This window comes from Peromyscus leucopus, chromosome 23, assembly GCF_004664715.2.
Source record: "Peromyscus leucopus breed LL Stock chromosome 23, UCI_PerLeu_2.1, whole genome shotgun sequence".
Classification (NCBI taxonomy): domain Eukaryota; kingdom Metazoa; phylum Chordata; class Mammalia; order Rodentia; family Cricetidae; genus Peromyscus; species Peromyscus leucopus.
In genome coordinates this window covers 25,401,845-25,424,999 of record NC_051082.1, presented here as the reverse complement: position 1 = coordinate 25,424,999, position 23,155 = coordinate 25,401,845, and the positions used below count along the sequence as shown (strand labels likewise).

The 23,155-nt window shown below is 48.2% G+C and overlaps 2 protein-coding genes across 11 annotated transcripts in view; one reads left to right on the top strand and one right to left on the bottom strand.

Moving 5' to 3' along the window:
- LOC114693652 (general transcription factor II-I repeat domain-containing protein 2) overlaps nucleotides 1-9,027 on the bottom strand; it is a 40,466-nt gene extending 31,439 nt beyond the window's left edge. For 3 of the 8 annotated variants that reach the window (XM_037198284.1, XM_037198290.1, XM_037198287.1), the window contains exons 1-3: nucleotides 8,636-9,026; nucleotides 8,382-8,469; nucleotides 1,742-1,839 (exon numbers count right to left, since the gene is read on the bottom strand). In XM_037198284.1, the coding sequence (XP_037054179.1) occupies nucleotides 1,742-1,834 (93 nt within the window). In that variant the 5' untranslated portion in view covers nucleotides 1,835-1,839; nucleotides 8,382-8,469; nucleotides 8,636-9,026. Of the gene's footprint in view, nucleotides 1-1,741; nucleotides 1,840-7,410; nucleotides 7,697-8,381; nucleotides 8,470-8,635 lie in introns of those variants that run through there. The other 5 variants (XM_037198286.1, XM_037198289.1, XM_037198292.1 and 2 more) reach the window with 3 other exon arrangements.
- Nucleotides 9,028-13,064: 4,037 nt separating this feature from the next.
- Nucleotides 13,065-23,155, top strand: part of Rcc1l (RCC1 like) — a 32,088-nt gene continuing 21,997 nt past the window's right edge. Inside the window, exons 1-4 of one of the 3 annotated variants that reach the window (XM_037198283.1) lie at nucleotides 13,065-14,072; nucleotides 18,724-18,853; nucleotides 21,978-22,106; nucleotides 22,965-23,031. In XM_037198283.1, the coding sequence (XP_037054178.1) occupies nucleotides 13,521-14,072; nucleotides 18,724-18,853; nucleotides 21,978-22,106; nucleotides 22,965-23,031 (878 nt within the window). In that variant the 5' untranslated portion in view covers nucleotides 13,065-13,520. Of the gene's footprint in view, nucleotides 14,073-16,577; nucleotides 16,691-18,723; nucleotides 18,854-21,977; nucleotides 22,107-22,964; nucleotides 23,032-23,155 lie in introns of those variants that run through there. The other 2 variants (XM_028870132.2, XM_028870133.2) reach the window with 2 other exon arrangements.

Sequence of the window (23,155 nt, the reverse complement as noted above, 5' to 3'; positions counted from 1 at the left end):
ATGAGACTCTGTCTGGAGACTTTCTCCCAGACCTCCAAACGACTCCCTCATTCTCCCTTAAACATCTCTTTCCATACGCTACTTTTCATTGTATTATGAGAAATAGTAGTAGAAATAATAGTGTGTGTGTGTGTGTGTGTGTGTGTGTGTGTGTGTGTGCGCGCGCGCGCGTGCGCGCGCGCGCGCACTAGCACATCACAGTACTCACGTGAAGGTCAGAGAACAGCTTGCAGGGTCAGTTCTCTCCTACGCTGTGAGTCCCGAGAACTGAAGCTCCTTTGCCTGCTGAACTATCCTGCTGGCCCTACTTTATAGTTATTATATTTACCCACAGAAACACATACACACAGGATATAAAACCTGTGAGGGGGGCCTGGTCTGCCCTCACATCTTGCACCCCATTGTCTAAAAGAGGCCTGGATGTAGAAGGTCCATCATGGGTGCTTACTTGTCAAATGTAGGAATGGGTCTGTTTCCTCCCATGGTGTTGGGGGCAGATATTTCTAGTTTTCTTTCTTTCTTTTTTTTTAGGGGATAAAGAGGATGGTCTCATGCGTCCCAGACTGGCCTTGAACTCACTGTTACGCTAGCAAGATGCCCCAGTGGATAGCCTTACAACCTGACTTTGACCCACATGATGGAAGGAGAATATTAGTTTCCCAAAAGTGGTCCTCTGACCACTGCATTCTATGGCATACACACTGGCACATACATCACTGATAGGTGATGTCATTCTATATGCTGTGAATATGTGTTGCTCTGATTGGTTGATAAATAAAGCTGTTTGGCCAATGGTGAGGCAGAATAAGGTTAGGTGGGACATTCTAAAGAGAGAGAGAGGAAGGGAGCAGAGGAGACACAGCTAGCTGCCACCAGAAGAAGCAAGATGTAAGGTACCCGTAAGCCATGAGCCATGTGGCAAAGTATAGATTTATAGAGATGGGTTAATTTAAGATATAAGAGCTAGCTATCGAGAAGCCTGAGCCATTAGGCCATACAGTTTGTAATTAATATAAGCCTCTGTGTGTTCATTTGGGTCTGAGTGGCTACAGGACCGCAGGGCCTCAGGAGCAGGGCAGGACTGGGAAAACTTACAACTACACATCACATACACTAAATATAATATAAAAAGATCACACTAACCCTTATTCACACCTTTGATGACCTTGAACTTCAGATCCTCCTTTCTCTACCTCTCAAAGTGCTGGGGTTCACAGGTGTGTGCCACCACGCCTGGACTGAAGGATACACCCATACAGACAAGAGGGGATTTTATAAGAAGTGACAGTGGGTCCTGGAGAGATGGCTCAGAGGTTAAGAGCACTGGCTGCTCTTCCAGAGGTCCTGAGTTCAATTCCCAGCAACCACATGGTGGCTCTCAATCATCTGTAATGAGGTCTGCGGCCCTCTTCTAGCGTGCAGATGTACATTCAAGAAGAACACTCCATACATAATAGATAAATAAATCTTAAAAAAATAATGTGGGGCTGGAGAGATGGTTCAGCAGTTAAGAGCACTGACTGCTCTTCCAGAAGACCCGGGTTCAATTCCCAGCACCCACATGGCAGCTCACAACTGTCTGTAACTCCAAGATCTAACACCCTCACACAAACATACATGCAGGCAAAACATCAGTGCACATAATTAATTAATTAGTTAATTAATTAAGTGACAGTGAAGTGTGTCACCATACTTCAGCTCAACAATCATCTGAGGCATTGGTAAAACCGGAGTGTCTCACCATGGACTCCAGAGCAGACATGAGGAACGTCACCACTGTCCTGTCTGAGGACTCATCTCCAACGGGCAGGGTGGACACTGCTACCTGGGCCATTGTTCCTGTAAAAGAGGAACAAGGATGTGAGTGGTGTCCGTGTCCCAGTGATCAGAGGACTACAGTCCTGTGGGTATGAGCCGAGGGTCCATTATAGTTTAAAGGTTTCATCCCCAAGCTGGTGCAGGATGGAGATGCCAGAAGCTTTGGGAGGCGAGGCATCCCTAGGACATTGAAGGCAGGAGGCAGTCCTTAGAGGATACCCAGACCCTACCCAACCTGCAGCTCCCACAGCAAAGAAGCAAGGTACATGGAGGCAAGAATGTGTGGTGAGGTGGGTCCCATCATGGCAGACCAGGAAGTTCTTGAGATAAGAGCATTACATTTTTTTTTTTTTTTAAAGACAGAGTCTCATAAAATAGCCCCTGGTTGGCCTGGAACTCAATCTATAGACCAACCAAGCAGACCTCAAAATCATCAAGACCTCCCTGCTTCTGCCTCCTGAGTGTTGGGATCAAAGGAATATGCCACCACACCTGGCTGTTTTTGTTTTTATTTTATTTTTCAAAGGGGTCTTATGCAGCCCACCCTGCTGACATCGAACTATGTAGCCAAGGCTGACTCTGATTTCCTGACCCTCCTGCCTCTATTTTCCCAGTGCTGAGACTAGAGACACATACCACCATGCTTGGCTTAAAATGTCAGCCTTTAACAAAGAAAAAAGTGTGATAGGAGAGTGAGAGGCGCTCATCCTTATCAGTTGTCATCAATTCTGCATCAGGCAATAATGAACAAGCGCCAGTGTCCTAGTAATTATGCTTTATTTCTATCCTGTACATAACAACGCAGGGAAACTTTTCTTTCTTAAAATGGCTTTTATTATATTTACTTATTTTATGTGTAGGCATGTACACTAAAGAACACATAGGAAAGTCAGAGGGCTTTTTGAACTCTCTCTCTCTCACTCTTTCTCTCTCCCCCCCTCCCTCCAGACAAGGTCTCATGTAGCTCAGACTGGCCTTGAACTTATTACATAGCTGAGCTGGCCTTGAATTCCTGAGCCTGCCAGGAATGACAGGCAGGTGTCACTACATCTGGCTCCCAGGTTTCTTTCAAAAACGTTTCTGCATGCTGGGCAGTGGTGGCACACGCCTTTAATCCCAGCACTCGGGAGCCAAAGGCAGGCGGATCTCTGTGAGTTCGAGGCCAGCCTGGTCTACAGAGCGAGATCCAGGAAAGGGAAAGGCGCAAAGCTACACAGAGAAACCCTGTCTCGAAAAACAAAACAAACAAAACAACAACAACAAAAGTTTCTGCGTATGCACCTGCAAATGTGTGAGTGGGGGTGTCCCCCAGAGGCCAGAGGAGTGTCTCAGATTCCCCTGGAGCTGGAGTTCCAGGTGGTTGTGAGCCACCTCACATGGTGCTGGGAACACAACTCAGGTCCCCTGCAAGAGCAGCCAGCACCCTCTAATCACTGAGCCAGCTCTCCAGCTCCATGCCTACCTTTAGTATTGCTTTTGAGAAAAGGTCTCTGAAGCGAAAATCTAATTACTCCTATCAGCAAAAACCAGGAGTCAGATATCAGGGTAAAACCTGAAAGATCAGAGAAGCAGGAGAACAGCCACAGTCCTCCCTCCTTCTTCTGGTCCTCCAGTTAAAAGGGGCTGAGATCCTGTCTCCGCCCTGCCTTATCACTTCCTGTTCTTCTCTGTACAGACCTCCAGACCTCTAGGGTTAACTAGTGGCTAGCTCCACCCTGACTCCAAGCAAGCTTTATTTGTCAGAACACAAACAAAATAGCACACACCAGGTCTCTTTATGCAGTAACCCAAACTAGTCTCAAACTCGTGATCCTCCTGCTTCAGCTTGCTGAGGCCTGGCGTTACAGACATGTATCACCAAATCCGATGAAACTAAATACTTCGGGCCATCAACAAGTCTCACAGAATACAATCTCCCAGGGCCTTTTCTACCTACACATGAAGTGCCAGCAACATTCATTTAGATCACAGAATTTATACAGTAATTAACTTTTCCTTAACTGCTGATTACAGGGCTGGGCTGTGGCTCCGTTGACAGAGTGCTTTTGGCTATGACGCATGATGTCTGGGTTTCTATCCTCAGCATGGAAAAGAACACGTGGGTCACTTTTTGCAATCCCAGCACTCAGGAGGTGCAGCCAGACAGATCAGGAGCCAAGGTCAGAGTGGACTACACAGAGTTCAAGGCTAGCCGGGGCTACAATGAGACTGTTTCAAAAAAAAAAAAAGTTAAAATAAAGTTTTATTGGAACACATTTCCACCCTTCAGTTTAGTGCATGCCTGCCTCTGGATGCCCTTCTTGCAATGGCAGGGCTGCCTGTGAGGGAGAATAGGAAGAAAAAAAAAATCCTTGTGAATTGCAGCTGGCCTGAGACACTCCACGTGCAGCGAGAAGCTGGCTGGTTCTTTCATGGTCTCTGATCATGTGAGATGAGGTGGTAGATCTAGAAGCCGAATGCCTTGGGGCTATCTTCATGCCTTTTAATAGACACTCCCTATCACCTCCGTAGCTGGCCTCGTATCTTTATGACCACTAGACAAAAGTCTTGCAGCTTGAACAAAGCCCTTCGGTCCTTCGCCTCTACCAACCCCACGGCTAAGACCCGGTATGATGGTAAATGTGTGTCTGCTGAGCACTGGAGGCTGAGGCAGGAGAGATTCGGCAAGACGGAGGGAGTCAGATCTCTTTACACTAATGGTTCCCGGGCACCGATTCTGGGTCATTAGGCTTAGCAGCAATCACCTTGACTCCACTGTGCCACCTCTGTAGAACCTTGCCCAGTAATTATTTTTAGAAAGCTGGGCATGGTGGTCAGCCATCTATAATCCCAGCACTTGGGAGGCTAAGGGAGAAGGCTATGGAGGCCAGCCTGGGCTACAGATCAAGACTATCTTGAGAATAAATAATTTAAGCATGGTGGTCTACCCTGGACTCCCAGCAATGGTACAGGCTGAGATAGGACGGTTATAGCTTCAAGGATAGGTTGAGCATCTTAGGGACATCTTGTCTCAACATACAATTGAATAAGTTGGGGGCTAGAGCTGTGGCTTAGTGGTTATTAGCACTTGCTCCTCTTACAAGTTTCAGTTCACCCAGTTTTGAGTTTCCAGCACTCACAAGGCAGCTCACAACCATCTGGATCCAGTTCCAGGAAATTTGCTGCCATCTCCTGGCCCTCTCTGGCACTACATGCATGTGTAGGAAGACACACACAGGCAGAACTCATGAAGTAGTTAAAAAAAAAATCATAGCTTGCATTGGTGGCACACGCCTTTAATCCCAGCACTTGGGAGGCAGAGGCAGGGGGATTTCTGTCGAGTCTGAGGTCACCTTGATCTACAAAGAGAATTCTAGGACATCCAGGGCTGTTACACAGAGAAACCCTGTCTCAACAACAACAACAACAAAAAACCCAAATAAATAAATAAATAAACCTAAGAAACAAAATGTAAGCCTGGGGCTGTAGCTCAGTGGTTCTGGGCTCAGTCCCAAGTATAAACAAACACACAAAAAAAACAAAACACCCACAAAGCTTGACCCAGAAATTCTATTCTTTAGTAAACACCCACAAGAATCCAAAAATAAATACCCATTCCCTTGCACAAAAATAAACCCAGTGGTGCCATCCACAGCAGACAAAACACGCTTTATTTATTCTCCTACTTTTAAAAGACTGTTGAGTTACATGTGCATATTCTTTGGGGTGGGGGTGGGGGGAGACCAGGTGCCTGTGTAGGCCAGAGAGCTTTAGATCCTCGGATCTGGAGTTACGGAGGGTTGTGAGCTCCCTGCTGTGGGTTCTCTCGGAATTATACTTTGGTCCTCTGCAGGGCAACAAGCACTCCTAACTGCTGAGCCGTCTCTCCGGCACCTCCATTTATTTTTATAAACAAACAGGTCTTATTTATTAGGGTCGTAGAAAATGTTAACTGTATAAAGCTTAGAGTGAGAAATGACCACGTTTGAAAACAGCTACAAGGATCAAAGGAGAACACAGGACACTGATAAGCAGAGTTCCAGAACATACTAAACATGCTTGTATAGTCAGCCCACTAGAACTTGTGGGGTCAAATTCTTTTTTTTTTTTAAATTAATTAATTAGTTAATTTATTATGTATACAGTGTTCTGCCTGCAAGCCAGAAGAGGGCACCAGATCTCATTGGAGATGATTGTGAGCCACCATGTGGTTGCTGGGAATTGAACTCAGGACCTTTGGAAGAGCAGCCAGTGCTCTTAACCTCTGAGCCATCTCTCCAGCCCCTCATGGGCTTACATGAGGTAGTGGTTGTGAGTTGCCAAATGGGTGCTGGGAATTGAACCTTGGTCCTCTGCAACAGCGGTACTAGTTCATAACTCCTAAGCCATCTCTTTAGCCTCCTCTGTTCCACTTTTTTTTTTTTTTTTAAAGAAGTATCGGGGCAATGATGGTGCACGCCTTTAATCCCAGCACCTGGGAGGCAGAGCCAGGAGGATCTCTGTGAGTTCGAGGTCAACCTGGTCTACAGAGCGAGATCCAGGACAAGCACCAAAACCAAACCAAACAAAACCAAACAAAACAAAAGTAGTCGGCTAAGTACTTTTATCCTGTAACTCTCTGAAATCCTGCCTCAGCATCTCCAGTGCTGAGCTGACAGACACTTATACCACGCTACACTGGAATTGTTTTTCATTTCATTTTTTTAAATTTTACTTTGGGGGGCAGTTTTTTTTCTGACTTGCGTTATTTATATTTTAAAGGGTGGATTTCCCTGTATCTCAATAAAGCGGGTATAATTTAGAGACAAGGTCTCACCGTGTGGCCCCAGCAGACCTGGAACTTGCTACATAGACCGGGCTGTCCTTGAACTCAGTCCGCCTGAAGCCATGCACCACCACTGCTGGCTCATTTCTGGCTCTTTATGCTGAGTACAGGCTAGAATAATGTTTGGGGTACAACAGGTTAAATACATTATTAAAGGAAATTTCACTTAAAACATTTTTTTTGGGTCGTTGTACTAGGTGTTAGGGTCATAGGCCATCTTGTACTCTCAACCAGACCGGACACACGCCACATTCTGCAGCCTGGGTCCTTTCCTCCACTTCCCTAGTGTGCAGAGGTCTCAGGCTGCCAAGAGCCCAGACACGCCCCCCACATGCTGGCGCCAGCAGGCCAAAGCGTGATCTCAAGGGGCGGAGCCAGAGCGCCGTTACTAGGCAACCGCGAGGGCCCCGCCCCTTCCCGCAGCCAATCAAGTGCTTCCACACACAAGCGCCGGCACGTCAGGTTACTGCGTGACCTCCGCGCGCACCGGGGCCTCGTCCTTTCCCGCCTCCGCGCTCCCGTCCCAGCCAATCAAAGCAGAGATGGCCGTGGGGCGCCTTGCGTGCGCCGGTCGCGCGGCGGCGCGTCTCCCCCCCCGCCCCACCCCCACTCGGCCGGGCCTGCTCGCGGTGCGGGAAAGAGGGTTCGGAGCCGGTCTCCGGGCGCCTGAGCGTTCCGCCCCTCGCCCCGAGAGATGTCTCTTCCCCACCCCGGGGAGGGGGGGGGGTGGAGAACGGGAATTCCGGAAGCGGAAGTTGCGAGGGGAGCGGCGGCGGCGGCATACGCACCTGAGGGCCCTGCCGTGCGGGCCGCGCCGGGGGTCTGAAGCCTGGGCTGCGCGTGCGCAGCGGCCCTGGCCAGGCGGCGGGAGCGCGCGGAGCGAGGGAGGGTGGGCGGAGGGTGCCTCCTCCCCACCAGCCCCCCTTCTTTTTAAATAATTTTTTTTTTTACTCCCCCCGACCCTTTTTTTTTCCTGCCCTTATGTTTGCTTTCCGGAAGGTCGGGTTCCCGCGAGTGGCCGGAGCACCCCTAGTGCGGACGGCCACTTCCGGTGCGCCGCAGCGCGGCTTCCGCGAGGCCGCCCGCTGGAGTGCGTGGCGCGCACGTGTCCCCGCGCCGCCCCCTAATGTGCATGGCCTGTCTTGATGCACCTATATTTTTCAGTTTTGGCTTTGAGTGCGCTCACGCGCTTGTGGAGGCTAGAACCTTGCATTTCCTTTAGAAACAAAAAAAAAAAAATTGTGTGCCTAATGTCTGTTGTATGCTCATGCCTAGGGAGCTATTCCCGAGGCACCGTCTGCATTGAAGTATTCGGCCAGTATGTGGGTGTGCATCACGGGAAGGCCAGGAGAAGTCACGGGGGTCCCCTGGACCCCGAGTTAAAGATGGTTGTGAAGTTGTGTTACGCCCGGTCAATGCTGGAAGCTGATCTTGGGTCCCCTGCAAAAGCAGCAAGTGTTCTTAACCCTGAGCCATCTCTCTGGCCCCATTTTTGTGAAGGTTTTGGTTTCTTTGCTTTAGAATGTATTTGGAAATGGGCTGGAGAGATGGCTCAGCTGTTAAGAACTCTTAGGGTGCTTTCAGAAGACCAGAGTTGGATTCCCAACATCCGTGTTAGGCAGGTCACAAGTGGCTGTAATTCCAGCTCCAAAGGAGCAGTAGCCTCTGGCCTCTGCAGGCACCCACACGCACTTAAACAGTAAAATCTTAAAAATATATGTATTTTAAAAGATTTATTGCTAGGTGTGGTAGTACATACCTTTAATACCAGCATTCGCAAGGCAAATCTCTTTGAGGTTGAGGCCAGCTCAAGAGTTTCAGACCAGCCACCCCTACATAATGAGACCCTGTTTCAAAAATAAAGGAGAAATACCACCTCATTGATACCCGGAAAAGTTGTATGTACAGTCTCCATAGTTAGTATTTGCCCGTGTTCTTAGCCAGCTACTGTTGTGCCCTGGGCGCGACCACCCCCCCCCCCAAAGAGACCCCCCCCCAGAGACACAAACTCACCGAAAAGCAAAAGCAAGGTTTATCGAAGCAGGTCAAGCCGGGGCAGGGACCTCAGTCAAGCACCCGGACACAGCAGAGGCTGGAGGAGGTGCCCGCCCCTCTGCAAGCTCGGTTTTTAAAGGCAAAAGCCATAAGGTTACATCATGTAGGGGTACTAGTATGGGTACAATTCTGATTGGCTCAAGTTTTAGGGGCTTTTCAGAATTTCTGTGTTATCTTACTTTGTAGGTTTTAACCGGTTGTCAAAACTTTACAGATTACCTCCGGCATTGGGGCATCTGTGGTTAATCAATTGTTACCAGATAGTCCTTCAAACATCCTCACTTTGTACTTTGACCATCTCCGGCATTGGAGCATTCAATGGTTAATCAGTTGCTACCAGATGGCTCTTCAAACATCCTGACTTTGTCCTGGGACCTATGTCAGCAGCTCTGAGAATTTTGAAATTCAGGCCTGTTTTAAGCTGGGGTGAGGGGCTTGCTTGAAATGGGGGTGCTTTGGCCCTTTACTACAATGAATTCTTTCCTCCCAGGTCACAAATGGGTCACCTGTTGCTAGATCATGTGGTCTTTGCTCAGCTTGCAAATCACTTGCTCTTGGGACTTGTCAAAATCAAGCCCTTGTAACATGTGGCCTTCCAGGACACAGTGCTTGGTGGCTGCTCTTGCTCCCACACAAATCCTCTTCTCCCCATTCTCACAATGCTGCAACATTCCTACTTTCTGTCTCGAATCTGTTGTCTGCCCTCAGTTCTTGACTCATCTTACTTAGTCTCAGGGTTGTTAAATGCCATTTACATGATTTGTTTTGTTGTTATTGAGACAGGGTTTCTCTGTGTAACCCTGGCTGTCCTAGAACTTGCTCTGTAGACCAGACTGGCCTGGCACTCACAGAGATCTGCCTTCCTCTGCCTCCTGAGTGCTGGGATTAAAGACCTGTGCCATCACTGCCCAGTCTAGACCATTCCTCTGAGCTTAAGATCTAGGTAAGCAACTGGCTGTTTTGAAATCTCCACTTGAGAAACGATCGGCCTCTGTGGGGTGATGTCCCCATCTCCACCAGTCTTCCCTATCTCAATGTCACAGGTTTCAGCTCAGGTACATAACCCCATTGGCTTCGACAGCACCGTGACAGTAGGAGCATGTGCCGGGGGACCTGCTTCATTTTCTGGTAGTCAGGAAGCAGAGAAAATATAGGCAGATGTAAGGATACAATCCCCAGTGATCCACTTCCTCCAGCAAGGTCCTGTCTCTTGAAATCTCCCAGAATGTCCCAAATATAGTCATCAGCTGAGGATCAAGTTTTCAGTACATGAGCTTTGGGGGAGGATACTTTACCCCAGACCACAATAGCTGGTTGGTTTTTTTGTTTGTTGTTTGTTTGTTTTTTGAAACAAGGTCTCTACTTAGCCCTGCCTGTCCAGGTACTCACTATGTAGAACAGGCTGGCCTCGAACTCACAGAGATCCATCTGCCTCTGCCTCCTGACTGCTGGGATTAAAGGTTTAGGCTACTATACACCTGGGTAAATATATCCTAATTAAAACAAAAACAAAAACAAAAACAAAAATGGCCAGGCGGTGGTGGCACACGCCTTTAATCCCAGCACTTGGGAGGCAGAGGCAGGTGGATCTCTGTGAGTTCGAGGCCAGCCTGGGCTACCAAGTGAGTTCCAGGAAAGGCGCAAAGCTACACAGAGAAAGCCTGTCTCGAAAAACCAAAAAATTAAAATTAAAATTAAAATAAAAAAAAAAAGAAGAAGAAGAAAGGAAACTGTGATAGACACAAGTGGATGGTGTTGTCGGGACTCCGTGTGTACACACATGCACATGTACCTGCACGCAAGCCTCATTCATTCATGAGCAGGAGAACTTAAGGTTGGAAATGCCATTTATAGTTGAGTCTCTCCATTAGTTTATCAATTTCATGGAATCCTAATAATAAAACCCAGTGGGATTTTTTTTTAAATGCTACTTGATGACTTTTGAGTTTATATAAAAGTAAATGTTATGAAGGGCAAAGTCAGTTGTGTGAGAAGAGAGAGCAAAGCAGACGGCTTTGGATAACAATTAGAACATACGGCGGAACAGCCGAAACCGTGTCAGAGAACCTACTGAGCTTCTTTCCTCCACCTCTGTTTTTTGAGACAAGGTCTCATGTCGCCCAGGCTGGCCTCAAACTCACTATGTAGCCAAGGATGACCACGCAGTCCTGATCCTCCTGCCTCCACCTTCCAAGGGCCGGGATGATAGGCTTGCTCCAGCATGCTCAGGTTTGTCCTAGCACTCTCAAACATTGACGTCATGTTTATGGGAGACAATATATTATTTTGGGGTGATGAGGTATCCATTTGGCCTCACATAGTGGCACACACCTTTAATGCCAGCACTTCGAACCTGGTCTCTACCGTGAGTTCCAGGCAAGCCAGGGCTATACAGTCAGGTCTTGTTTCAAAAAGAAAAGGAAGTAGATGAACAGTTTTTAATTGCAGGGTGGTGTGATGACTCAGAGGGAAAAGGTACTTGTCTTCGGAGTATGGATTCTTGAACCCTTCCTTAGAACCTACATGGAGGGAGAGAGGAAACTCCTAAAAGAAGTTCTCTAACTTCCACACCTATGCTGTGGCGTGCATGCACCCCCCCCCATACACAAATGCATACATGAAATGTATTTTATTATTTTGTAAATTGAGGCTGGGCTTGGGAGTGCTTGCCTGCACTCCTGGCACCCTGGAGGTGGAGGCAGGAGGATCAGGAATTGAAGCAACGTAGAAATTCAAGGCCAGCCTGGGGTACATGAGACTCGGTTTCAAAAAATAACACAAATGTTTACTTTTGTGGGGCTGTGGAGAGAACTCAGGGCTCTGCACATGCTAGGCAAGCACTCTACCAATGAGCCACATTTCCGGTAACTAAATCTCTGAACCTGCTTGTTGTGGTCGGCTTCACAAATGGGAACAAAATTGGTGGGCAAGCACTGCCACCTAGTGGCCATAATTCACATTGTAACCATCCTCTTGTTTCCAATTTTCTTGTTTGTTTGTTTTTTTTCCCGATGCAGGTTTTCTCTGTGTAGCTCTGGCTGTCCTGGAATTCTCTCTGTAGACCAGGCTGGCCTGGAACTCACAGAGATCCGCTTGACTCTACCTCCCGAGTGCTGGGATCGAAGGTGTGGACCACCATGTCCAGCTTCTTGTTCCCAGTTTTACACCAAGGAAGACTTTTTTAGCGACTTTTTTCTTTGAGGTAGGGTCTCACTATGTCAACCTGGCTGACCTGGAACTCGCTCTGTAGTCCAGGCTGGCCCCAAACTCACAGAGATCCACCTGCCTCTGCCTCTGGAGTGGTGGGATTAAAGGCGTGCATCACCATGCCCTGCTGTCTTTGGCTGTCTCCTAAATGTAAAATGGTTTAGAACGTTGAGGATCCATCTAGGGCTATTGGAGTTTTCTTTTGTGCGATGGAGTTCTAGATAGCCTAGGCTGCGGCAGAAATCCTGATCCTCCTGAGAGGCATGACACCACACATGGGTAAGAGCTGTTGATTCTTTTGGTTTTTTTTCGAGACAGGGTTTCTCTGTGTAGTTTTGGTGCCTGTCCTGGATCTCGCTCTGTAAACCAGGCTGGCCTCGAACTCACAGAGATCTGCCTTGCTCTGTCTTCCAAGTGCTGGGATTAAAGACATGTGCCACCACTACCCATCAAGCTGATTCTTAAGTTTTCTTTTCTTTTCTTTTCTTTCTTTCTTTTCTTTTCTTTTCTTTTTTTTTTGTTTTTTTTGGAACTCACTCTGTAGACCAGGCTGGCCTCGAACTCACAGAGATTCGCCTGCCTCTGCCTCCTGAGTGCTGGGATTAAAGGTGTGTGCCACCACCGCCCAGCTAAGTTTTCTTAAGATGAATTATGAGGCTTCAGATATAGCTCAGTTGACAGAGTGCTGGTCTAGCATGCAGGATGCTCTGGGTTCTATTCCAGGAGTGCATAAACTGGGTATGCTGATGCCAGGCTGTGGGGGCGCACACCTTTAATCCCAGTATTCAGGAGGCAGAGGCAGGCAGATAGGTCTCTGTGAGTTCGCGGCCAGCCTGGTCTACAGAGTGAGTTCCAGGAAAGGCACAAAGCTACACAGAGAAACCCTGTCTCAAAAAACCAAAAAAAAAAAAAAAAGAACACTGTTTGCTCTTCCAGAGGACCAGGGTTCTATTTCTAACATCCACATGGGGGCTATCTGCTGCAACTCCAGTTCCAGAGGATCTAATATTCTCTTCCAGGGCCTCCACAGATACCATACACATGGTGCACAGACATACATGCAGGCAAAACAACCATATACATAAAATAAAGTCGCCAAAATAAAATACATCAACTAACCAGTGCTGGGTGTGGTGGCACACATTTTTAATTTCACCCCTTGGAGGCAGAGGCAGTTGGACCTCTGAATTTGAGGCTAACCTGGTCTACACTGCAAGTTCCCGGCTAATAATTATGGCTAAATAAGGAGACCCTGTCTCAAGCAAGGCAACAAAAACCATACTAACAGCTTCCCTCTGTTCCAGGCTGGCTTCCAGTTTGCACCAACATTTCTGCCTCAGCCTTAGAAATTGGGGTGACAGGTATGAGCCTCTATACCCAGCTACTGGTCCCCAATTTTGCTCCCATGAGATAGCATCTAGAACACTTCCTCTACCTCCTTTCAGTATTTACAAAAACAATTCCTGGGGCTGGGAGAGTGGGTCGGTGTTAGCCTATACCCTGAGTATGTGTGAGGTCCTGGGTTCAATTCCTAGCACCCCAGAAATAACTCCACACCAAAAAAGAATTTGAAAAGTGTCAGGAAGAAGCACAGGGCAACACTTCACACTGGGACGCTCCTTTCAGTCCCCTGCTCATGGATAACGATGGTAAGGTCATAGACTTCTCACACTCTTTGCTTTCATCTAGGAGCAGTCCTGGCTGGACCTTCTCAGAGTCTTTACCACCTGCCAATAGTAAACATGGCTGCATTTCCCTAAGCACGTCGCCTTCGGCCAGTAGTAAGCATGGCCGCATCTACTTCCGCCAGGCCAGGGGTGAAGGGTGGCGCAAGATGGCAGCGCCCATAAGCGGTGCAGGCGTGTCGCGGAGAATGCTGGCGGCGGCCGGGACTCTTCTGGGGCGGCGGCTGAGGTGGCCCGCACCGGCCCGCGAGCACTGGAGACCGGCCGGGCGCTCGCGGAGCCGGCGAGAGGCGGCCGAGGCCGAAGCCGACGCTCCCGTGTTCCAGTACGTGGGCGAGCGCGCAGCCCGCGCCGACCGCGTCTTCGTGTGGGGCTTCAGCTTCTCGGGGGCCCTCGGCGTGCCCAGCTTCGTGGTGCCCTCCTCGGGGCCCGAACCCCGCGCCGGCCTGCGGCCCCGACGCAGAATCCAGCCGGTGCCCTACCGCCTGGAGCTGGACCACAAGGTGAGGGCGCCGGCATCCTCGCGGGCTCCCTTAGGGGACGTTTCTTCCCTCCGCGGCCGGACTTCCGGGAGCATGACCTCCTAGTTCCTGGGCTTTGTGGAGGGAGGCATGAGCGGTGGCTGAGAGTGTTTATCTCAGTTCCCTGCCTTTGACTGCTGAGCTTACTTCTGTAGATTTTGGTGTCTTCGCATTTTCTGTGTGCGCTTTGCTTGTGGCTTCAGAAAGTGTGGTGTCTTCATTTGTTTATTTTTCTTGCCTCATGGCGTAGGTTGACAATCATCACACCAGGTGTTCTGCCCATCTTGGATCATTTGCTCAGCACCCCAGGAGCCCCACCGCCCAGTAACAGGGGATGAAAGGGAGTTCCAGGGAGGTTCAGTAAGGTCCAAGACCCCTCAGCTGGTAGCGAATAAATGATGGTATTTGTACTCAGGCTAGAGAGACTCCATGAGTTAAGTTAGGGGAGGAAGGAAGATTCAAAGCCAGAGATGTGTTGGCTGGAGTTAAGTGATCAGTGAACATGGGAAATGTCAGTCTGAGGAGTTAGAGAAGGTGGGAGGCTGCACGTGGTGCCTCGGAAGGGGCTTCCATGGAAAAAGGGCTCAGTAGGTCTGCTGTGGTGGCCAGCACCTGTAACCCAGGACTTGGGGATGGAACCCAGGGCTTTATGCATGCCGTGCAAGCACTTTGTCAACTGAGCCACACCCCCACCCTTGGGTTGTTTTTGTTTTTTTGTATACACTGTGAGATGAGGGTCTGTATGTTTTTGCTTGTAGCTACCTGGTTGTGCTAGTATCTTTAGTTGAAAAAAAAAACCAAAAACACATCCTTTCTTTTGGGAGTATTTATTGATACTTTATAGAAGTATAGTTTTCCTGGGCGGTGGTGGCTCACGCCTTTAATCCCAGCACTCAGGAGGCAGAGCTAGGTGGATCTCTGTGAGTTTGAGGCCAGCCTGGTCTACAGAGTGAGGATCCAGAACAGGCACAAAAAAACTACACAAAGAAACCCTGTCTCAAAAACTTAAAAAAAAAAAAAAAGAAAGAAAGAAAGAAAGAAATACAGTTTTGTTATTGTTTGAGTGATGGAAATCAAACCCAGGATTGTGTCAATGTTAGGCAAGCCTTCTATCACTGAGCTATACCTCCAGCCCTACAGGGTTTTTTTGTTTTTGTTTTTTTAAATATCAATCTTCTACCTTGTGACTTTGCCGAACTCGTTAAATGGTTCTATAGATTTTAGTTTTGATTTTTTCTTTTAATGTGTATGGTGTTACCTACATGCATGTCTCTATTACTTGTGTGCCTGGTACCCATGGAGGCCAGAAGAGGGCGTTAGAGCCTGTAGAGCTGGATTACAGATGGTTGCGTGTTGTGGAATATTACTTTAACTATGTAAAGACGTGTTACATTTGTTTATGCTACATTTGTTTAACAAGATATAAAGATGTGTTGCTTTGCCTGCTTAAGGCACATGATTGGTTTAATAAAAAGCTGAGCAGTAGGGGATGGGTGGGGCTGCCACGCAGAGAGAATAGGTAGGAGGAGAGAAGAGAGAGAGAGAACGAGAGAGAAATAAAGGGAGATGCCTGGGGTCAGGCAGCAGTCGGCCAGCCCGACGACACAGAGTAGGACATCAAGAAGGAAAGAAAGGTAAAAAGCTTTGAGGCAAAACACAGATGAAGAGAACCAGGTTAATTTCAGTTATAAGAGTTAGTGGGGCAAGCATAAGGTAAGGCTGAGCATTCGTAACTCGTAAGTCTGTGTCCTGATTTGGGAGCCGGTTGGTGGCCCAAAGGAAAGCCTGCTGCAGTTATGAGCCTCCATGGTAGGTGCTGGGAATCAAACCTGGGTCCTCGGAAAGGACTGGAAATGCTCTTAACCACTAAGCCACTCCCCGCCCCCTAACCCCCAGCCTGTTTTTGTTTGTTTGTTTTTGGTTTTTCAAGACAGGTTCTCTCTATTATGTAGCTCTAGGTGTCCTGGAACTCAGTTTGTAGACCAGGTTGACCTCAAGCTCACAGAGATCCACCCAACTCTGCCTTCTGAGTGCTGAGATTAAAGGAATGCGCCACCACTGCCCGGCTCCTAGTGTTTTTTATGAGCAGGTAGCCTGTGAATAGAGGCAGTTTAATGTCCTTGTTTCTAATTGGATGCTTATTTTGTTTTTTTCTCTTTCTCAATACTTTTTAACCTTTTATTTTTGTGTGGAAAGGTGTTCTGCCTGCCTGTGTGTCTGTGTACCACATTCATGCAGTGCCCTTGGAGGCAAGAAATGCCTGTCAGATCCTCTGTGATTGCAATTACAGATGGCTGTGAGCTACCATGTGGGTGCTGGGAATTGAACTCAGATCCTCTGAATGAGCAGCCAGTGCTCTTAACCAGTGAGCCATCATCTCTCCAGCCCTGGATGCTTATTTTCTTTTCCTTGATTGATTTAATGGGGGGGAACTTTTAGAACAGTGTTAAATTGAATTAGTAAAAGCTAACATTTTTTATTTTTATTTTGAGACAGAGAGCTGATATTTAACTCAAGTTGGCCTCAATCTCAGAGTGTAGTCCAGACTGACTTGAAAGTTGTGATCCCCCTGCTTCATACCCTTCACGCCGGGATTGCAGGTGTGTGCCACCAGACCCCGTCTTGTCTAGTCCAATTCTGGCTTGTTGGGAAGACATTTATGAACCTCTTCATAGACTGTGGCTGAAGTCCCCCTGGTATGCCATCCTGTCGGGTTCTCACTTTAGCTGACGCTGTTAGATACTGTTCAAAGCCTTTCACACATGAATAGATTAAATGATATCATGTGCCCATCAAATATTTGTTGAGTGTTAAATAAACAGGACTCACTAAGCGTGAGAATAATCATCATGTGCTAAGCATAATTGTGGTGACAGGGTTTCTCTGTGCCCTGGCTGTCCTGCCTCAAACTCTCAGAGTTCCTCCCTAGTGCTAGGTCTAAAGGCGTGCACCACAACTGCCTGGCTCTGGGCATAGTTTTCTTTTTCTTTTGTGTGTGTATGATGTTTTGCTTGTGTGTTTGTTTGTGTATCGCTTGCATGCCTGGTGCCACAGAGGTCAGAAGAGGGCATCGGATCCTGTGGAACTGGAGCTAGACAGTTGTGAGCAGCCATGTGGTGATGGGGATTGAACCTGTAACTCCAGCTCTAGGAAATCCAGCACCTTTTCTGGACTCTGAGGGTACCTGAATGCACATATAGACACAGACACACAAATAAAAATAATAATTAAAAAGAAATAATTAGCTAGAATTATAAAAAAAAATATGTTCCTGGCCAGTTGTGGCACATGCCTGTAAAGATAGCAGTTAGGAGGCTGAGGCAGGAGGATTATGAAGAGTGGTTCTCTGGCATTTTTGTTTAGGATTCAGTGAGGTTCAAAGGGGTTCTCTGAGGGAGTCTCTGAGGGGGTCTCTGATAACAGCTGAGAGATAGTGGGGTGACATTAGGCTGAGGAGTTCACAATGTATGTGGGGATGTGGGGATATCAACCCCTGCTAGCTGGGAGTGTAGTCGTTCTGGGTAGTGTGGAGATGATTGATTTTAGAATGAACCCTGGACTTGGGTTACTTCTGGCCCCAACTAGGACTAGCGCTCCCACCAGAAGTGAAGTTTCCATCTCAAGTTGAGTCCCCCCAGTCAGTGGAGGTGAGGACCGGTGATAGTTTAGGTGAAAGACTGAACGATGGTGTGGGCGCTGTTAATGTGTCTGGTTCACAGTAGCCATGGCAATGCCTCTGCATGGCCACAGGTTGAGGTGGCAGTGTAGCACGGGCTTTTGTTATATCATTTTGTGTGTGTGTGCTTGTAGATGCATGTGCCCAGGCCTGCTCATGCAGAGGCCTGACTGTCTTCCTCTATAGCTCTCGGCATTATTTTCTTGAGACAGGGTCCCTCACTGAACCTGAAGCCCTCCATCTTGCTGGGCTGACTGGATTGGCCAGTGAACTCCTGGGATTCTCCTGTCTCTGCCCCATAACCGAGGTTACAGACAGCACATGCAGCCATGCCAGACATCGACCTGAGTGCCGGGGATCTGAACTCAGGTCCACGTGCTTGCAGAACAAGCACTCTTACCTACTCTTACCCACTGAGCCACCTCTCCAGCCCCTCATTTCCTTTACAATTTTGAACATTCATTGATTTTTTTTTGTGTGTGTGTATACATGTGTTTGCACATGCTTGTGTGCCATAGCACACGTGTAGAGGTCAGAGGACAGAGGTCAGTTCTCCTTCCACCATATGGTTCTGGGGATTGAACTCGGATTATCAAGTTTAAGTGGCAAGTTACCTTTACCTTCTGAGTCATCTGGCTGGGTCTTGTTTTCCTGTTTTAGAACTATCTAGAGAGATGAATAGTCCATCTCAAGATACACAGCTGGTAGGGGGTGGGGCCAAGATTCACACTAAGACCTTTCTGGACTGTGTCATGGTGGGTGAGATGAGAGTGCCCAGTGCATGCTGTGTGTGTGTGTGCAGAAAAAAAATGAGAGACGATGGCCTTGCTTAGCAGACTGGGTGAATCCCAGTAGCTGTGGGAAGTACACAAGTGTGTGTAAATAGCTTGTCACTTCTTGCTGGAAGAACTGACATCACAAATCAATCTGTGGTGCATTGTGGGAACTCTTTTTCAGATCTCCTCTGCTGCCTGTGGCTATGGATTCACACTGCTGTCCTCTAAAACCAAGGATATTACGAAAGTTTGGGGTATGGGACTCAACAAAGACTCTCAGCTTGGATTCCACAGGAGCCGGAAGGATAAAAGTAAGCAGGTGTCCTTGCCATAAACTACAACAGCAGATAAAGAGGGTGTGTTGATGTACGCCTCTAATCCCAGCAAGGAAGAGGCCGAGGGAGGAGGAGCTTGAGTTTGAGGCCACCTAGGCTACGTAGTGATAACCTGAATCAAAAACTTAAGGGTTGAAGCCAAGTGTGGTGGTGCATACCTGGAATCCGGCCCTCTGGAGGTGGAGGCAGGGGGGTCAGGAGTTCAAAGTCATCCTTAGCCTTATAGTGAGTTTGAGGTCAGTCTGGATTACCTGAGACCTGTCACAAAACAAAACAAGACAGCGGGGTTGGAGAAATGGCTGCTCTTCCAGAAGCCCTGAGTTCAGTTCCCAGCAACCACATGGTGGCTCATGACCATCTGTAATGAGATCTGATGTACTCTTCTGGCCTGCAGGTGGACATGCAGACAGCACTCATCAAAACAAAACAAAGCAAAGCAAAACAAAACAAAACAAAGCAAAACAAGACACCAACCCAAACCCAAACAAGATGGAGTCTTAGGGATGTCTGCAACCCCTGGATTAAATTATTTTTCAGTCTCTTTGCTAACAACATGGAATGTTTGGGCAAAAAGAGACAAGCACTTGCTGTTCGCTGACCTGTTTGTCCCTTAGCATTCTGAAATGGCTACAGTGTGGGCTGTCGAGATGGCTCAGTGGGTCATGGTGCTTGCTGCCAAGCCAGAAAACCTGACTTTGATCCCTTGGGACCCAGGTGGCGGAAGGAGAAAACTGATTCCTCAAGTTGTCCTCTGACTGCCACGGGCATACTGTGGCACATGAGTAGCTGTACTCACTAAGTGAAATTTTAAAAAAGTTAAAAAGTTGACTGAAAATCTTAAGAGGGAGGCTTTACTGCAGCACTTGAAACTTTGATTATAATGTTAGAGGGAGGGCCTGCAGAGATGACTTGGTAGTTACCGAGTGTGTACTGTTCTCCTAGAGAACCCAAGTCTGGTTTCCAGCCCCTGTCAGGCGGCTCAGAACTGCTTGTAACTCCAGCTCCAGAGGGTCCAGCACCCTCCTCTGGTCTCCTCAGACACCACACTCGTGTGCACACATACACAGAGACATGCACATACACATAATTAAAAATAAATCTTTAAAAAAGTATTAGAACAGACGGGGTGGTAGTGGTGCACATCTTAAATCCCAGCACTTGGGAGGCAGAGGCAGGAGGTCTCTGAGTTTAAGGTCAGCCTGGTCTACATAGTTCTAGGCTAGCCAGGGCTACAGAGTGAGACCCTGTCCCAAAAGAACAGCAAAAAGTTAGAAATAATTTAAAGTGGGCTGGAGAGATAGCTCAGTGGTTAAGAGCACTGACTGCTCTCCCAGAGGTCCTGAGTTCAATTCCCAGCAACCACCTGGTGGCTCACAACCATCTGTAATGAGATCTGGTGTCCTCTTCTGGCCTTCAGGGACACATGCAGACAGAATACTGTATACATAATAAATAAATAAATCTAAAAAAAAATAATTTAAAGTGCTTTTTTTTTTTTAATTGTTTTTGAGACAGGGTCTCACTATGTAGCCTACTGGTCTGGAACTTGCTGTGTAGACCAGGCTGGCTTTGAACTTACAGAGAGCCACTTGGCCTCTATTTCCAGAGAGCTAGGATTAAAGGCGTGTGCACCCACTCAGTATAAAGATCTGGCCATGTTGTAAGAACAGGAGTAGAGGGCTGTGGCCGTGGCTCTGGTGTTACGGTCCTTACCCAGCATGCACAAAGCCCTGGGTTCCATCCCCATGCAGCTTAACTGTGGGTGTGCACCTACAGTCCCAGGGCTTGGGAAGTAGAGGCAAGAGGATTTGCTATGTAGATGAGGCTGGCCTCGCACTGGTGATTCTCCTGCCTCTGCCTCCTTTCTCCGTCTTTTTTATACGTTTAGTTTGGGTGTGTGTGAAGGGGGCGCATGTGTCATGCTGTGTGTGCTGAGATCAGAGGAACACTCGAGGGAGGTGATTCTCTCTCTACCATGTGAGTCCTGAGGACTGAACTCGGGTTGCCAGGCTCGGTGGCAAGGGCCTTTACCAGCTGTGCCGTTTTTCTGGTTGGCCTTTGTATCCTGAGTGCTGGGATTACAGGTATGTGTCACTGTGCCTAGCTGTGGCACTCTATCTGAAAAAAAATTGCTTTCTTTTATTCATTCCCTAGTCCTTTTAGACTACTTCTTCCCCTCTCATAGTTTTAGTTTAATTTGATTCATTCTCTCTCTCTCTCTGTGTGTGTGTGTTGTGTGTGTGTATGTATGTGTGTGTGTGTGTGTGTGTGTGTGTGTGTGTGTGTGTGTTGCTGATGATCAAACTTGGGGTCTTGTGCCGCTAGATTATTTTTCGGCCCATGAGATTGATTGATTTATTCAGGTTTTATTGAAACTAGGTCTCAATCTGTAGCTCTCCTGTCTCAGCCTCCTGAGTTCTGGGACTATTAGGGCCCACTTTCAAGATATCTTTTCTTTAAGATAGAGGTTTCTTTCTTTCTTTCTTTCTTTCTTTCTTTCTTTCTTTCTTTCTTTCTTTCTTTCTTTCTTTCTTTCTTTCTTTCTTTCTTTCTTTCTTTCTTTTTTTTTTGATTTTTCGAGACAGGGTTTCTCTGTGTAGCTTTGCGCCTTTCCTGGAACTCATTTGGTAGCCCAGGCTGGCCTCGAACTCACAGAGATCCACCTGGCTCTGCCTCCCAAGTGTTAGGATTAAAGGCGTGCGCCACCACCGCCCGCCTAAGATAGGGGTTTCAAGTAGCCCAGGCTGGTTTTGAACTCACTGCTTTGCTAAGGGTGACCTTGACTTTGGATCTCCTTGCCTCTGGGATTTATGTGGTGCTGGGAATGGAGCCCAGGGCTTTGTGTATGCTAGGAAAACACTGAGCTTCCGCCCCAATCCTGGAGATTTCTTTCAGGAGACAGGTACAGTGTCCAGGACCCGCCTGTGGTGTGGAGGCAGTAGTATGGGAGGGCAGGCTAGGAGCTGGGCTTCTTAGGCTAGCCTTGTGTGTAATGTGCATGCTTCTGAGTTACGGCTGTCTGGGTTCCTTCCTGTGTGTAGCAGTGGGGTTGGACAGTCGGGGTTCTGTACGAGCTGATGTGACTGGTGCTTCTGTTCAGCCAGGGGCTATGAGTACGTTTTGGAGCCCTCGCCTGTCCCGCTGCCCCTCGACAGACCTCAGGAGACGAAGGTGTTGCAGGTGTCCTGCGGTCGAGCACACTCCCTTATCCTGACAGACAGAGAAGGCGGTGAGTGGTCCTGCTGAGGGCTGAGGAGGAGGTGAGGGCATCTTGGAAACCAGCTTTGCTATTGGGCATCTCCTGCTCGGTGTGACATGGTGTCCCCCAGCAGACCCTGGGGGGCTCTGGAGGGTAGTGTTGGGCGGACTTGCTAACCCTTGTGCTCCCCGCTGTTTCGAAAGCTGTTACCTACTCTACCACTGAACTCTACCTCAGCCCTTGATTTTTTTCCAAGATTTATTTTTAGTTTTTATTTGTGTATATTTGAGTGTATACTATATATGTGTGGTCCCTGAAGAGGCCAGGAGACTGTATCAGATCCTCTGGAGCTGGGTGGTTGTGATTGCCCAGTGTGGGTGCTGGGAACTGAACTCAGGTCCTCCGGAAGAGCAGCAAGATCTTATAACTGCTGAACCATCTCCTCATCCCTGGCTTTTTTTTTTCTTTTTAGATTTTATTTTCAATTGTGTGTGTATGCTTATGTCTGAGTATGTTGGTAGGTTATGAGCATGTTAACAGCGGTCACTGTGGAGACATTATTAGTCTCAAATGCCCAGCTGAACAGAAGGGGCATCTATCACTGGGTTCTTCCCCGATTGCAGTTCTCTTGGGCTCAGAGTGTTGATTGTCTTCAGTCCCTGGAGGTGGAAGCGGGTCTAGAGGAGAAGCATGCCCGGGCCCTGCCACTCTCGTGGGCTGCAGAGGCTGCAGTGTGGGAGAGGGAGAGGAGCGGGCCAGGACTGCCTGTGTTAGCCGCTCCGCTCCTGCTGTGGTGGGGCCCTGGAGCCCTCAGAGCTAACCCTAACCCTAACCCTAACCCTAACCCTAACCCTAACCCTAGACACTGACAGCAGGGCTGTGCTTCAGTCTTCAGCATGGGCAACAATTCCCACGGGCAGTGCGGACGGAAGGTGGTGGAGGATGAAGTCTACAGGTGAGTCAAGAGCGCTGCTTTCCCCACACTGTGGCAGCCTGAAGGCTTCTCAACACCCTGGTGCGCACCTGAGTGCAGGTCGGGGTCCTTAATGCTGAGGGGGAGGGTGTGTGTGTGTGTGTGT